General features: G+C 43.5%; 1 protein-coding gene across 1 annotated transcript in view; it reads left to right on the top strand.

Moving 5' to 3' along the window:
* The window catches only part of LOC136610432 (olfactory receptor 10A2-like), a 61,763-nt gene that overhangs the window by 9,360 nt on the left and 36,965 nt on the right, over nt 1–15,438 (top strand). Inside the window, exon 3 of the mRNA XM_066589661.1 lies at nt 10,109–10,159. Coding sequence (XP_066445758.1) covers nt 10,109–10,159 — 51 coding nt within the window. The remainder of the gene's footprint in view (nt 1–10,108; nt 10,160–15,438) is intronic.

Genomic DNA, 15,438 nt, shown 5'->3' with positions numbered 1-15,438 from the left:
GCAGCAGTTCGTGGGCCGTGTGCCTCTTCTCTCCTAAGCTGAGTAGTTTCAGCACGGCCTGCTGACGCTTGCCCACCGCTGTGCTGCCACGCCGCGTGACACCGACTGCTGGCGACGTGCTGCTGACACATCTTGATTGCGAGACAGAGGTTGCGTTGGAGGAGGAGAAAGGTGCTTTAGTGGAGGAAGCATACACCGCCGCAGATACCACCACCGAGCTGTGGCCCGCAATTCTGGGGGTGGGTAGGACGTGAGCGGTCCCAGGCTCTGACTCTGTCCCAGCCTCCACTAAATTCACCCAATGTGCCGTCAGGGAGATATAGTGGCCCTGCCCGCCTGTGCTTGTCCACGTGTCCGTTGTTAAGTGGACCTTGGCAGTAACCGCGTTGGTGAGGGTGCGTACAATGTTGCGGGAGACGTGGTCATGCAGGGCTGGGACGGCACATCGGGAAAAGTAGTGGCGACTGGGAACCGAGTAGCGCGGGGCAGCCGCCGCCATCATGCTTTTGAAAGCCTCCGTTTCCACAAGCCTATATGGCAGCATCTCTAGGCTGATCAATTTTGCAATGTGCACGTTTAACGCTTGAGCGTGCGGGTGCGTGGCGTCGTACTTGCGCTTGCGCTCAAACTGTGGCACTAGCGACGTCTGGACGCTGCGCTGAGAGACATTGCTGGATGGGGCCGAGGACAGCGGAGGTGAGGGTGTGGGTGCAGGCCAGGAGACGGTAGTGCCTGTGTCCTCAGAGGGGGGTTGGATCTCAGTGGCAGGTTGGGGCACAGGGTGAGAGGCAGTGGTGCAAACCGGAGGCGGTGAACGGGCATCGTCCCACCTTGTGGGGTGCTTGGCCATCATATGCCTGCGCATGCTGTTGGTGGTGCCTCCCCAGCTGATCTTGGCGCGACAAAGGTTGCACACCACTGTTCGTCGGTCGTCAGGCGTCTCTGTGAAAAACTGCCACACCGTAGAGCACCTTGACCTGTGCAGGGTGGCATGGCGCGAGGGGGCGCTTTGGGAAACAGTTGGTGGATTATTCGGTCTGGCCCTGCCTCTACCCCTGGCCACCGCACTGGCTCGGCCTGTGCCCACACCCTCACTTGGCCCTCCGCGTCCTCGGCCACGTCCACATCCTCTAGGCCTACCCCTACCCCTCAGCATGCTGTATTACCAGTGATTTGATTTCCCAGGCAGGAAAGAAATTGGCGCAAGGCTGCACTCAACCGTAGCTGGTTGCGTCTGATTTTTGTACGTTCTCCACGCAGCACACACGTACACGGAGACCTTAGGACTGACACAGGCAGGCCAAATATAATTTTTTCGCTTTTTTGCAAAGGGAAGGCCCCACTGCGTATATTCAATGAACAATACGTTTAATAACTGTGGTGTGGCCCTGAAAAAGTGTCACACAACTTTAGTGTAGCAGAGTTATTAACTCTGGCAGAGCAGGTATTTGCCAGTCAGGAAAGACAATGGCGCAAGCCTGCAGTAAACCGTAGCTGGTTGCGTCTGATTTTTGTACGTTCTCCACGCAGCACACACGTACACGGAGACCTTAGGACTGACACAGGCAGGCCAAATATAATTTTTTCGCTTTTTTGCAAAGGGAAGGCCCCACTGCGTATATTCAATGAACAATAACTGTGTTGTGGCCCTGCCTACACAATTCTGTCCCTGTAGTATCAATGGAGGGTGCAATGCTCTGCACAGACGATTTTTAGAAGAAAAAAAAAATGCAACACTGCTAACAGCAGCCAGCACAGTACTGCACACGGTTAAATTTGGCCCTAGAAAGGACCGTTGAGGTTCTTGAAGGCTACACTCACTCCTAACACTCTCCCTGCCTAAGCACCACTTCTGTCCCTAATGCCGGGTGCAATGCTCTGCACCGCCGATTTTGAGAAAAAAAAAAAAAAGCAACACAGCTAACAGCAGCCTGCACAGTACTCCACACAGTTAAATGTGGCCCTAGAAAGGACCGTTGAGGTTCTTGAAGGCTACACTCACTCCTAACACTCTCCCTGCCTAAGCACCACTTCTGTCCCTAATGCCGGGTGCAATGCTCTGCACTGCCGATTTTGAGAAAAAAAAAAAACACTGCTAGCAGCAGCCTGCACACAGGTAGATGTGGCCCTAAGAAGGACCTTTGGGGTTCTTGAAGCCTACACTAACTCCTAACGCTCTCCCTACAGCAGCTCCAGCACGATAGTACTTTCCCTCAGCTAAGTCACAAGGCATCTGTGGCGAGCCGCGGGAGGGGCCGATTTTTATACTCAGGTGACATCTGATCTCCCCAGCCACTCACAGCAGGGGGGTGGTATAGGGCTTGAACGTCACAGGGGGAAGTTGTAATGCCTTCCCTGTCTTTCAATTGGCCAGAAAAGCGCGCTAACGTCTCAGGGAAGGAAGTGAAAGTAACCAGAACACCGCATGGTGTTCGTTACGAATAACGAACATCCCGAACACCCTAATATTCGCACGAATATCAAGCTCGGACGAACGCGTTCGCTCATCTCTAATAATGAACCCAAATTTGCTTTTCTTCAAGTTTCACTGAGGTTGTTGTGATTAACAGCACTTGAAAGGGTTCTCTGTATCTTGATTCCAAGTCCTTCCTTGCGTCTTTTTAGGACAAACCAACCACCTGAAAGCAAACTATGCAACTCTTGATCTGGAAACAAGGAGAATACACATTTATGGGTGACAGTTAATATAACTACTGATATAAGGCACTCAGGTGGGAGGCGAGGCCCTCCTTTTTGGCCTGGAATAAGCATAGGCCTATTACAGCAGCCATCCCAAGCACAACCTTCATAGGGACTCAACTTAGTCTTACAATTAGGCGTGGTTCTAACCTAGTAGATGACTATTAAAATGTTTACCTCCATTATTTATTATTACTTCTGGTGTATCCAAATATTCAAAATTACTTTCATAAAACAATTTATTTGGTCATATTCTTGGCGTGTTAAAAATTATTTTTATTTCTCAAGCCACGCCTCCAACTAACATGAAAAGAGGTCTATACAAACCAACAACCTGTGGTAGCTGTATACTATTATTCTGGAGTCACTGAAACAGATAGTCTGGCTCGCACCGAGAAGGTACCTGGACCAATTGGCCTGGTTTGTAACGGGTGCATATAATGCATCCCTGTACAAACCCTATCGCAGCAGTGTTGAAGATAAAGGAGATTAGGAGGGCGCTTCAGCCAAAAACCAATAAAGTAAAATGAGAAGGGTAAGTAAACCAGTAGATGTATGTGACTTACCCGGTGATGAGTGAGGACTTACAATGGCCTCACTATCACCTCCAGATCCAAGCGAGCCTATAGTGATTTTATATATACTCCAGTATATATATAGATGGGTGGTGGGAAATCCTTGTGCCAATCCAGGGGGGCTAGGTCCGGAGAGCTGCTGATGATGGTGGGTGCTATTGGCAAATAGTACCCACTCTGTAAGTAGCGCTGGTGTACTTTTTTGCACTTATGTGCAATCTTTCTCGCGCAGCAGTGTTGAACCCTGGGGTAAGCCAAGCAGAAGACACTATACCACACATTACCTCCTTGGATGAATTGGTTAGCTCTTGGATCAGGTGTGACATCATGGAGTACAGCGTGCAGGGGAGGCACAGGCTTTTACCTTTCTGCCAGACCCCTGTAGCATTCCGCTTGCTTTTCCACTCCTCCTTTTTCTTCGTTTTGAGGCCTGTTCCTGCAATTCAAGCAACAGAGAAATATCTACACCTGTTCCAGGTGCAAGCAGGTTACCAGCCGTTACCTCATTCAAGGGAAGTCAGGCTGCTGCGATGCCTGCTCTCTGGTTCCTTCCAGCCTCAGTGGTTGTCTCTTTGACATAAGCCTGGACTTTGATGATAAGTCACCTGTGCGGAAAGAGCTAAAACCTTGTAGAACAAAAACACTGCTTCTGCATTCTGGATTGGCTTACTCAAGGACCCCATGAAACTTCCACTGTGCCCCATAAGATGTGAAATCATGTACGATTCCAAATGTGTACCTTAAGTCGGTGCAGACATTAACAGTCTTACCTGCAGTCAGGTTACATATTTCAGCGAGCGCCATCACCTCTATTTCCTGAGTAACTGAGTGTCTCAGGAGGAAAATAGTGGTTTTTGTACCATTACCTCTCTGGGAGGAACTTCGGTGAGCACCTTAGTTCATTCTTGAATTTGGTCTCATGAGAAGAACATCTTGTTTCTCCTCTCTGCTTGTCTAAAACAAAGACATTCCTAGATAGGTTTTTGACCTAGATAGTTTGACCAGTTTACCACTGCTCCTTCAGTTCTTGTGGTGGTGGTGGTGGTGGGGGGGGGAGGGGGCGATGTTCCCTTCCCCCAGAGATTCAGACCAGAAACACAACATAGCATCTTCACAGTTGACAAAAATACAGAAAATACATACAAAATAGGGAACCTATCGGTCATCTCCCACACCGCCACATTTGAACCCAGATGTGATCTTCTTCTCGAGGTTTTCCACAACGTCTTCGCAGGCATGCACTGGTAAAATGACAGACACATGCTCAAAAATCCACCTTAGGCTGGTCTCACGCAAACGGATAGGAATTGTGGATTTTGCAAGTGTTTCATCTTTGGTAATATGCAGATCAATCAAATGCATTGGAATACACAATTCCGCTCACATTAACGGATCAGAATTACATAGTCCACTCTTGGAAAATACAATCCAGCATGATATATTTTACAGCGGATATCCACAACATAGAGCCCATTGTGCTCCATGGTCACGAATATACCCGCAGCCCATATGCAATTAGGCAACAGCATGGGAAATCTAAACAAACAAAAAAGGTGTACTGTGCATGAGTACGCAGTTATGCACAGTACATTATACAGCCATGCACAGAGCCACAGCCAGGCTCACAGCTGGAATCTGCTGTGGGACTCTGCAAGTGAATTCCACATACGGCCATTATTCAAATCGCTACCTATAATGTCTACATAATTTACAAAAAGTCCCAGAGAAGTCTCACTTTCTTGCAGTTCCAGGATCAGCATGTTGAGCACCTTTTGTTTGAGACCACCGCACCTCAGCAAGCACGCGAGTCTGATGAGGTATGAAGGCTCATAGAGCACCACTTTTTACACTCATCCCTGCTACTGAGGTCAAGAAATACCCCTCAAAAAAGTGTAAGGTTTGCAGCAAGTATAGGAGGAGGAGAGATAGACAGTTTAATTGCCCCATGTGTCCATCCCAACTAGACCACTGCAATTATCTGTGTTTTGAGACATACCACACAGTTTTACATTACTACTTTTATCTAAGATTTATTGAATGCCAGAAGGCGTAGGGTGGTTATTTTTAGGGAGTCCATTTTTTTTATTGTTTTTTCTTCATAAGTATGCAATGTGATCTGGAATTTAATCAGTTGTGCCTCGAAATCCATTGGGTGCTCCCTCCATAGTAGGCCTAGTGTCTTGTTATCACAGTGGGATTCAAAACAGAAAAAAGTTGACTCCACGCTCCCTGGGTTCGGGGAAGTCAAGAATAGGTATATAGGACTATACCATACTTTATTGCAACGCGTTTCGGTGTATAACAACTAGTGTCTTTTGCAAGCAATACAAAATGACACAATATGACTAATAAATATATAACACATGTAACGCACTCACTAATGAAGGACACGCTGGACGCCAAGCTGATTAGCATATGGCATCATTAGAGGAGGAGATAGTCAACTGACAAAGGAACACAGGTCACATGATACCATGGAACGCAATGTGAGTTCCAATATAAAGTCACATGGAGCGGAAAGCCTGCATTCCACTGTTACTATATCTTAAATTCTAACGTGACTGCAACTCATTCATAAAAATTAGAGATGAGCGAACGTACTCGGTAAAGCACTACTCGTCCGAGTAATGTGCTTTATCCGAGTACCTCCCCGCTCGTCCTGAAAGATTCGGGGAGCGCCGCGGAGCGGGGAGCTGCAGGGGAGAGCGGGGAGGAACGGAGGGGAGATCTCTCTCTCCTTCTCTCCCGCCTGCTCTCCCCTGCTCCCCGCCGCAACTCACCTGTCAGCAGCGGCGCTCCCCGAATCTTTCAGGACGAGCGGGGAAGTACTCGGATAAAGCACATTACTCGGACGAGTAGTGCTTTACCGAGTACGTTCGCTCATCTCTAATAAAAATGTAAGGACAATAAATATATATATATATATATATTTATATTTATTTATTTATTTATTTCACCTGCTTTATAATATTTTTTTTGCAAAGAAATATTAGAATGCTCAGGACACACCTAGATAAATGGTGTCTATATTTCAAATTGGGGTCACTTGTGGGGGGCATTCTTTTGTTTTAGCACCTTGATGGCTCTGCAAGTGAGCAATGGGTCCTGGAATTTTTTCAGTTTTGCCAAATTCAGTTAGAAGTATATAGACCAGGCTCGAAAATAACCTCCACCACAAGAAGTTATCTCTCTCTTTTTTATCAACAGGTAGCGGTTTTTATAGAGGCACATGCCTCAATTACAATGATTCGAATTTATTATAATTCATTGATTACCATCAGTTCATAAAACTAAACTCAATTTTGAATATGCATGATAAAGAATTTAACATCTTAATTACCTAACAGATTTCTCGCAGGCACAGTAGAATCATATAAGATTAGCTTCTCAGAACGATGAGTACAGCAATGTATAACAATAAAATATTTAGTATGAATATTTATAAATATGTGTGAGCAGCAATGAACAAGTCATTTATTATTTTTTTTACTTCATTCAATTTTTATTGAAGTTAAAGCAGTGTTATACATAACAACATTAAAGGTACCTTCATATAGAAATTATGCATGTTATACTCATTGAATTTTATTACACATGACAAGTTTTGTATATTCAGCCTATGTGTGCTAATGGTAACTGCTTTCATCTTAATCTGTAAATTTTCTTTTATACTGTATGGTATTTTCAAAATATAACAATAAACAAGGTACAACAACCAATTAACTTGGCATCTATGCGTCAAATCTTTATATTACACATTTTGGATTTTTACCCCACACACCCCAAGCCTCATTGAATTGGCTTAAAGCATCATTGCGAATCGACAGCCATTTTTCATAAGAATATTGTTCTGCCATACGGTTCTTGAACTCCTCTATGTCCGGGGGAGTTGGACCTTTCCAATATTTTGCAATTATTGTTTTGGCAGTCACTAACCCCTTAATGACGCGGCCATTTTTCTTTTTCCATTTTCGTTTTTTCCTCCCCCCTTTAAAAAATCGTAACTCCTTTATTTATCCATCAACGTCGCTGTATGAGGGCTTGTTTTTTGCGGGACGAGTTGTATTTTTCAATGGTGCTATTTAAAGTACCATATAATGTACTGAAAAACTTTTAAAAAATTCTAAGTGGAGTAAAATGAAAAAAAAAACGACATTTCGCCATTTTTAGTACATCTTGCTTCTACGGCGCACAAACGGCAACAAAAACGACATGATAACTTTATTCTATGGGTCGGTATGATTACTACGATACCAAACTTGTATAGTTTTTTTTTTACTATACTCCTCTTTTTTTTTCAAAGACATTAAATTTTTTTTCAATTATTTTCTGCCGTCATTTTGTGTGCGCGATAACTTTTTTATTTTTCCGTCAATGTAGTTGAGCAAGGTCTCATTTTTTGCGGGATGTCCTGTAGTTTCTGATAGTACCATTTTGGAATACATACGACTTTTTGATCGCTTTTTATTGCGTTTTTTCTGGGAGACAGGGTAACTAAAAAAGTGCATTTCTGGTGTTTTTAATTTTTTTTTTTGGACGACGTTCACCGTGTGGGAAAAATAATGCACTACTTTGATAGTTCGGACTTTTACGGACGCGGCGATACCAAACACAGATTTTTAATTTATTATTTAGATTTTTTAATAATAGATATGGCAAAAGGGGGGTGATTTAAACTTTTACAACTTTTTTTTTTTTCAAATAAAAAAAACTTTATACATTTTTTTTTACATTACTTTGAAGTCCCCCTGGGGGACTTGAAGATGCGATGCTTTGATCGCTCTTGCAGTATGACGTAATGCTATAGCATTACGTCATACTGCTTTTTTACAGGCAGTCTATCAAGCCACCCTGTGTGGATAGCTTGACAGTCTGTTAAGGCAGCCCTGGGGCCTTTCATTAGGCCGCCGGCTGCCATGACACCTGCACTGCTCCCCCGATCTCACCGCGGGGGGGGGGGGAGGCGTACGGGACCCCCGAACATCGTTGTCTCCGATGCTTAACCTATTAATAATCAGTGAAGGGGCAAAATACCATCTTAACTGTAGTTTTGTTTGAGATTCCAAGATGCCCAACCCTTTAGTAGATTTTGATATTGATCTAAATGCCCCCGCCCAGGCCTCTATCAGTATCTTTTCCTTTAGTTCAATTTCCCAGCTTATCATATACGCTTTTTTGGGGGGGTTATGTTTTCGGTCATAAAAAGGATCTAGTTTCTGATTTGTTTACAATAGGTTTAGAGACTATTTTGCTTATTAGGGCTATGGGAAATTGTAATTCGTGGATAGGAGACCTTGATAGGAATGAGCTAATTCTAAGATATTTAAAAATTTTGTTGTGGGGTAGATTGAATTTGTTTTGTAAGTCAGCAAAGGGTCTGATGCCCCCTTGCAGCAAGAGGTCTCCCACATACTTCACTCCTCTTACCTTCCACGATCTCATTTCTAGGTCTGGCAAAAGGAGGTTCAAAAGCTTGATAGGCAGATTGGGTTTCCCTGTATCTCCAGACAAAGCCGCTATTTTTGAGAAGTCCCTCATCTGTTTGGTCTGATTTAGTAAGATGGCCCTGTGATACATTTTTAAATTAGGAACATCTGCGCCCCCGTTTTTTCAGTGTAGTGCTAATATTGATAGCGTCAGACGTGGCTTTTTCCTGCCCCAGATATAGTTATTCATTTGTTTCTGTAAATTTGCAAGGGTGGAGTTAGAGATTGGGATTGGAAGGACCCTGAAGTAATACAAGATATTTGGTAGGATTTTCATCTTATAGGACATGATCCTTCCAACCATGTTAGATTTAATTTAGTAAGTTGATCAATCTCCTCCTGGACAGATTTTAATAGTTTTGGAAAATTTTCGTGTTCTATGTCTTTAATGTTAGATGTCAAAGCTATTCTCAGATATGGAATGCTTCTTTTTTCCCACTTGGAAGGGAATTCTCTTCGAATTGCAACCTCGACTCCCCGGGACATTCACACCGAGAACCAGTGACTTGTCGACATTCAACTTGTATAGGGAGACTGCACTGAAGTGTTTCAGAACCTCACATGCCGATCTCAATGACTCTAGAGGCTGGGACAATGTTAAGATTATGTCGTCTGCAAAGAGGTTTATTTTGTACTGTCGAAAATTCACCGGAACCCCTCTTACAGTCGCCGTTGATCTTATCAGTTCTGCCGATGGTTCCACCGTCAATACATATAGTGTCTGGGACAACGGGCACCCCTGCCTTGTGCCATTTGTTATCAACAGAGGGTCCGACAGCGTCCCGTCCACCAGCACCCTAGCAGAAGGGAGTGAGTACAGGGCCCGGATGGCACCAATGAGATCTTCTCCAAATCCAAATTTCCTCAGTGTTTCGAAAGCGTAGCCCCAATGTACTCTATTGAATGCCTTTTCGGCATCTAAGGCCAGCATAATTGTTGGTGTCTTCGAGATTTCCACTGAGTGTAATAGATTTAAGATTTTACGTGTGCCATCCGAGGCCTGCCTACCCCTAACAAAGCCTATTTGATCTGAGTGTATTATTCCTGGTAGAGTATTCAACAGTCTACGGGCGAGTGTCTTAGTGTATATTTTTACGTCAGTATTTAGCAACGATATTGGCCTTAAGTTTACTGGGACATTTGGTTCTTTCCCAGGTTTGGGCAGAACCACAATTGTGGCTTGAAGCATCTCTTTTGGAAAAGTACCCCTATGCATTGCTGTGTTAAACATGTCGGTTATGTACGGCAAGAGTGTTGCCACAAAGTCTTTGTAATATTCCGCAGAGTACCCGTCAGGTCCCGAGGCTTTATGATGTTTTAAAGATGTAATCATTTCTACTATTTCAGGGACTGTCATCGGAACATCGAGTGAATTGGCCTGAGAGGGATCTAAAGATGGTAGGTTTACTTTCCGCAAAAATTTCTGAATGGAGACACTTGTTGGTTGTGTTATTTGCGTCTCATTTTTTAAGTTGTATAAGTTACTGTAATAGAAATGGAAAGTATCAGCAATTTGCATCGGGTGTGTTATTTTATGTTTTTTATCCTGTGAGTTCCAAATGTAAGGTATGTTAGCTTTAATATTTCTCTTTTTAATTAAATTAGCCGTCCACTTAGAAGGCCTGTTAAGTGATGTGTAGATGTTTGCCCGTTGGGCGTTCACCTCCCTATCAAAATCTCCCATCAATATTTTGTGCAGCTCCAGTCTCAGTTTGTATAGCTCATCATGAAGTCTTATTGAGGGGGAATGATGAAGTTCTAACTCTTTAGTACGTATTTGAGATAGAATATCGTCTGATTTTTTTGTTTTTTCTTTTTTGTATTTTGTTCCTAATTTGATGAGAATACCTCTCATAAATGCTTTGTGGGCATTCCAAAGGCACATAGGGTCTATGTCGGGGTCGCGTTAAATTTGAAGTACTCTAGTAGGGCTTTTTGTATTTCTTTTTTATAGATTGGTAAGCCCATCAGGTATCTATTGTTTCTCCATGTTTTGTTTGGATGACGGTTCCCCTCAAAATTTAATGTTGTTATAACCAGAGCGTGATCCGACCATGTGGCGACACCTATTTCCACCTTAGTTACCAACGTTAGGAGGCCTCTCTCCATTAGGCACAGATCAATTTGCGAGAACGATCTATGTCTTGGTGAGTAGTATGAGTACTCTTTGCGGTAGCATTTATACAGGGCGTTTCTGTGCAACCACTCTCCAAGAGTAGCACTTCCTCTTATCCTTTGATTGGTAGTGTCTAGGTTATTATTAGGTATTAGGTTAAAGTCCCCACATATTACCACCGGGCCCTTTGCCACTCGGTTTACCTTTTTTGCAAGTTTATTTAGGAAGTTTCTTTGTTGTGTGTTCGGGACATATGTATTGACTAGAGTTATTTCTTTGTTTTTTAGGGATCCCACCAAAATTATATAACGCCCCTTGGGGTCGCATATTTGTTTATCTATGGTAAATGGGGTGTTTTCCCTGAATGTTATCATTACTCCTATGTGTTTTTTACTTTGTGCACATGCAAAGATAGAGTGTGGAAAGGACCTATGAAACATTCTCTTAGTGTCTGTTTCCAACAAGTGGGTCTTTTGTATACATACTACGTCAGCCTTTTGGGATATCGCCTCTCTCCAAGTTGAGTGCCTCTTAAATGGAGAATTCAGACCGTTAACATTTAACGATAGGATTCCTATGGCCATCTCTCTGGTCTTTGTGAATGGCTCCTAGGGTGTATGAGGACACAAAGATCTTTGATGCCTGTAGAAATAAAACAACAGAAAAACAAAACAACAAGCTCCTCTAACTTAAACCCTTCAGACAAGGGATGAGTAGACTCAAAAGTTAGGTTATGGAGGAAAAAAACAATTTTTGTCCCAGAGGGGACAGGACAAGACAGTGCTTCCATACTCCTTGGGGGTGAGAAGTCCAGCTATGACAGGCAGGCACTCCATCGAGTAATGTCTCTTAATCATCAGAGAAGAGAAATAACAAATTATTTCGGGGAGGAAGTGGTATGATCTTCATTTTGTTGTTGTCTCCGAGAGCCAGCATTCCTATGAGAGTAGGAGACTTCTTGTATTGAAATATCCCATGTTTTCAGGGCGTTCGCTGCTATTTCTGGATTTTGGAAAATATTATGCACATTATCTCTGTTGGCTATCAGCTTTGTGGGAAACCGCCAATGGTAGGGGACATTTGCTTTCCTCAAAGCCACAGTCACTCCAGCAAAACCTCGTCTTGCTTACAGAGTTGCTTGTGAGAAGTCGATGAAGAGGCGTATATCAGAGTATGGGCTCGGCAAGGGGATTGTTTTTCTGGCAACGTTCATAAGGGCCTCTTTGATGCAGTAATAATGAATGCGCACTATGATGTCTCTGGGTGTGTCTTCTTTAAGAAATTTTGGACGTGGCAGTCTGTGGGCTCTATCCATTTTTATTTCTTGAGCAGGTATGTTTGGGAGAAGTGTTTGTAAAAAGCACGTGGCATAGTTTGGAATTTCAGTATAAGAGACTTTGATACTGTTGCACAAGATCCATACATGTCATAGATTTTGGAAACCCAGATCCTGGATCTAAATGAGCGGCTGGGAACACTGAGAAACATTGGCACCATGAAAAGGAGTTTGCTGCTCACTGAGCAGGCACTCACTGGGACAGACGTGGCGATTGGGTTGACAGATTACTGAGAGGCTGGTGAGGATCCAGTGGTCATGGTACACATTAGCACCAATGACAAAGTCAGAGGTCAATAGAGAACCCTCAAAAACGATTTTAGGGACCAAGGATCTAAGTTCAGGGTGAGGACCTTCAAGGTAATTATCTCAGAAATACTACCTGTACCACAAGCCACACCAGAAAGGCAGCTGGAGATCATGGAAGTAAATAAGCGGCTCCAGAATTGATGTAAGCAAGAGGGGTTTGGGTTCCTGGAGAACTGGGCTGACTTTGCTGTCGGCTACAGGCTCTACCATAGGGATGGGCTGCGTCTCTATGGGGAGGGTTGTGCTGGGGCAGAAGATGACTAGAAGGTTGTTTAAGCTAAGGACTGGAGGTGGAACCAAGAAGAGGATAAGACGGTGAAGACAGTGACTTGGGAACAAGTAATGGAAATGGGGGTTGAGTGGCAGGTGGGGGGGTAAGTACAGTTAAAACTGATAGAACAACTAATAGGACCATAAGTAGCATAATGAATACAAATAGTAGCAACCATATAAATTGTATGGTAACGAATGCAAGAAGCTTAACCGGTAAAGTGGGTGAGCTTAAAGTAAGAATGTCTGAAGAAAATTATGATATAGTAGGAATAACGGAAACATGGCTTGATGACAAGTGTGTTTGGGTGGTGACTCTACAGGGTTACAATCTCTTCAGAAGAGACCATGGGAACCAGAAAGGCGGAGGGGTATGTTTGTATGTTAAAGCCCACCTAATGCCCAGGCTATGAGAAGATGCAGGTGTAGGAGATGAAAACATGGAATATCTGCGGTAGAAATAGAGTGAGGGAAGACTTACAAAATCCTGATAGGGGTTTTCTACAGACAACCAAAAATAGCAGAAGAATCTGAAAACTTATTTCTAAGACAAATAGAAAAGGTGTCAAAACACAATGAAGTAATTATTATGGAGGAGTTTAATAATCTGCATATAGTATGGGAAGATGAAACCTGCAAATTTCACAAGGGCAATACGTTTTTTCAAAGATAACTACCCAAATTGTACGGGAGCCAATTAGAGGAAGGGCCACTTTGGACTTATTATTAACAAACAGAGGACAGAATAGCTTGTGCCTCCAGGGACCAGGAAAACATGTGTGCTTTCTTTAAGAGCGAGGTAATGGTAGAGATGACGTTTGAGAAGTCCTTGATAAATCTTCTGTAGAAGTTTGCAAAACCAATCAGGGACTGTACCTCCTTCAAATTTCTTCGAATGAGCCAATCCAGGATGGCTTTACTCTTGCTGGTCCATACTTAAGCCTTGTGTAGAGATAATCCCAGGAATTGCATTTGGGTCTGTTTAAACTCACACTTCTCTAGTTTTATGTAGAGGTTATTCTTCTGGAGTCGTTCCAAGACTATCCAAACATGCCTGTGATGTCCCTCCAAATTGTCAGATAATATGAGGGTGTTGTTAAGATATGCCACTATGAATTGATCCAACAGGTCTTAAAATCATCATTGATAAAGCACTGGAAGGTAGCCGGAGCATTTCAGAGACCGAACGGCATCACTAGAAATTTGAAGTGTCCATATCTAGTTCTGAAAGCCGTTTTTCATTCATCTCCAGGGTGGATCTGTACCAGATTATATGCTCCTCTGAGGTCCAGTTTAGTAAAGACTTTAGCTTCCCAAAGCCGCTCCAGCAATTCTGGGATTAACAGAAGTGAATAGCGATGCTTAATAGTAATTTTGTTTAGTTCCCAATAACCAATGCATGGTCGAAAAGTAGGATCTTTCTTTTCAACAAAGAAAATGGGCGCTCCCACCAGAAAGAAAGAGGGCCAGATGAAGGCCTTCACTTAGATTTTCATCCAAATGTTCCCGAAGGATTTTTAACTGTGGTTCTAAGAGGTTGTAGATACGTCCAAACGGAATACAAGCTGTAGGAAACAGCTCCATAGGATAATCATATGGCTGATAAGGTGGCAACTAGAGATGAGCGAGCATACTCGCTAAGGACAATTATTTGATCGGGTATTGTCCTTAGCGAGTATCTCCCCGCTCGGAAGAAAAGGTTCGGCTGCCGGCGCCGGTGACAGATGAGTTGCGGCCATGAGTAGGGGGGAGCTGGGGGGAAAGAGGGAAAGAGAGATCTCCCCTCCGTTCCTCCCCGCTCTCCCATGCCGCTTCCCGCCCGCCGCTGGCAGCCAAATCTTTGCCACCGAGCAGGCAGGTACTCGCTGAGGGCAATGCTCAATCGAGCAATTGCCCTTAGCGAGTATGCTCGCTCATCTCTAGTGGCAACTGATCAGCTTTCTTCTTGCTAAAGACATCCTTGAACATTTGAAATTGGAAAGTGCTTCACAAGGGAAAAATGTCTTAGAAATAGTGATTTCCCAAATAAGTGAAGAAAGGACTCACTTGGTGTGAACACCTGGGTTAAAATGGACCAAGTTTCACACCCTGGCATGCAGGGGTTATTCCTCTTAAGCTTGGTGGAGCATCCAAAAGTGGCAAATGGAGGACCGCAGAGAAACCAAAAGGCTCTAATGGAGTTTTGTGATACAGGACAAAGAACTATATGCAAAAAAAAAACTTTGAGCTCATAAGAAGGATTATGTATATATATAAAAACAAATGTATGTCTGTCTGTCTGTTTGTCCTTTATACATTACTACAACATTCATCCGAACGCAATGAAACTTTGGGAAGTTGTTGAGTGCACTCCAGCGAAGGTTTCTGGCATGGTACATCTATCCTACGATACGTGGCTCGCATGTCGGCAAAGTTCTCCAAACATTTTAAATTATCATATTGGATGAATGTACAATGGCTCACAAAAGAGCGGTGGAAGCGCTTGATCGTACACTGCAAGATTTGAGGGGAAATAGACAGCCCTTTGTTGGAGCACTTATTTTATAGTCTGATCATTTTGGAGAAACTCTGCCAGTTATACCACGTTCAACACCCGCTGATGAACTTAATGCATGCCTCAAATCATCAGTTCTATGGCGACATGTA

This window comes from Eleutherodactylus coqui, chromosome 2 (assembly GCF_035609145.1).
Source record: "Eleutherodactylus coqui strain aEleCoq1 chromosome 2, aEleCoq1.hap1, whole genome shotgun sequence".
NCBI classification, from domain to species: Eukaryota; Metazoa; Chordata; class Amphibia; order Anura; family Eleutherodactylidae; genus Eleutherodactylus; species Eleutherodactylus coqui.
The sequence above is the reverse complement of the archived record's forward strand: the minus strand, read 5'-3'. Positions and strand labels throughout refer to the sequence as shown.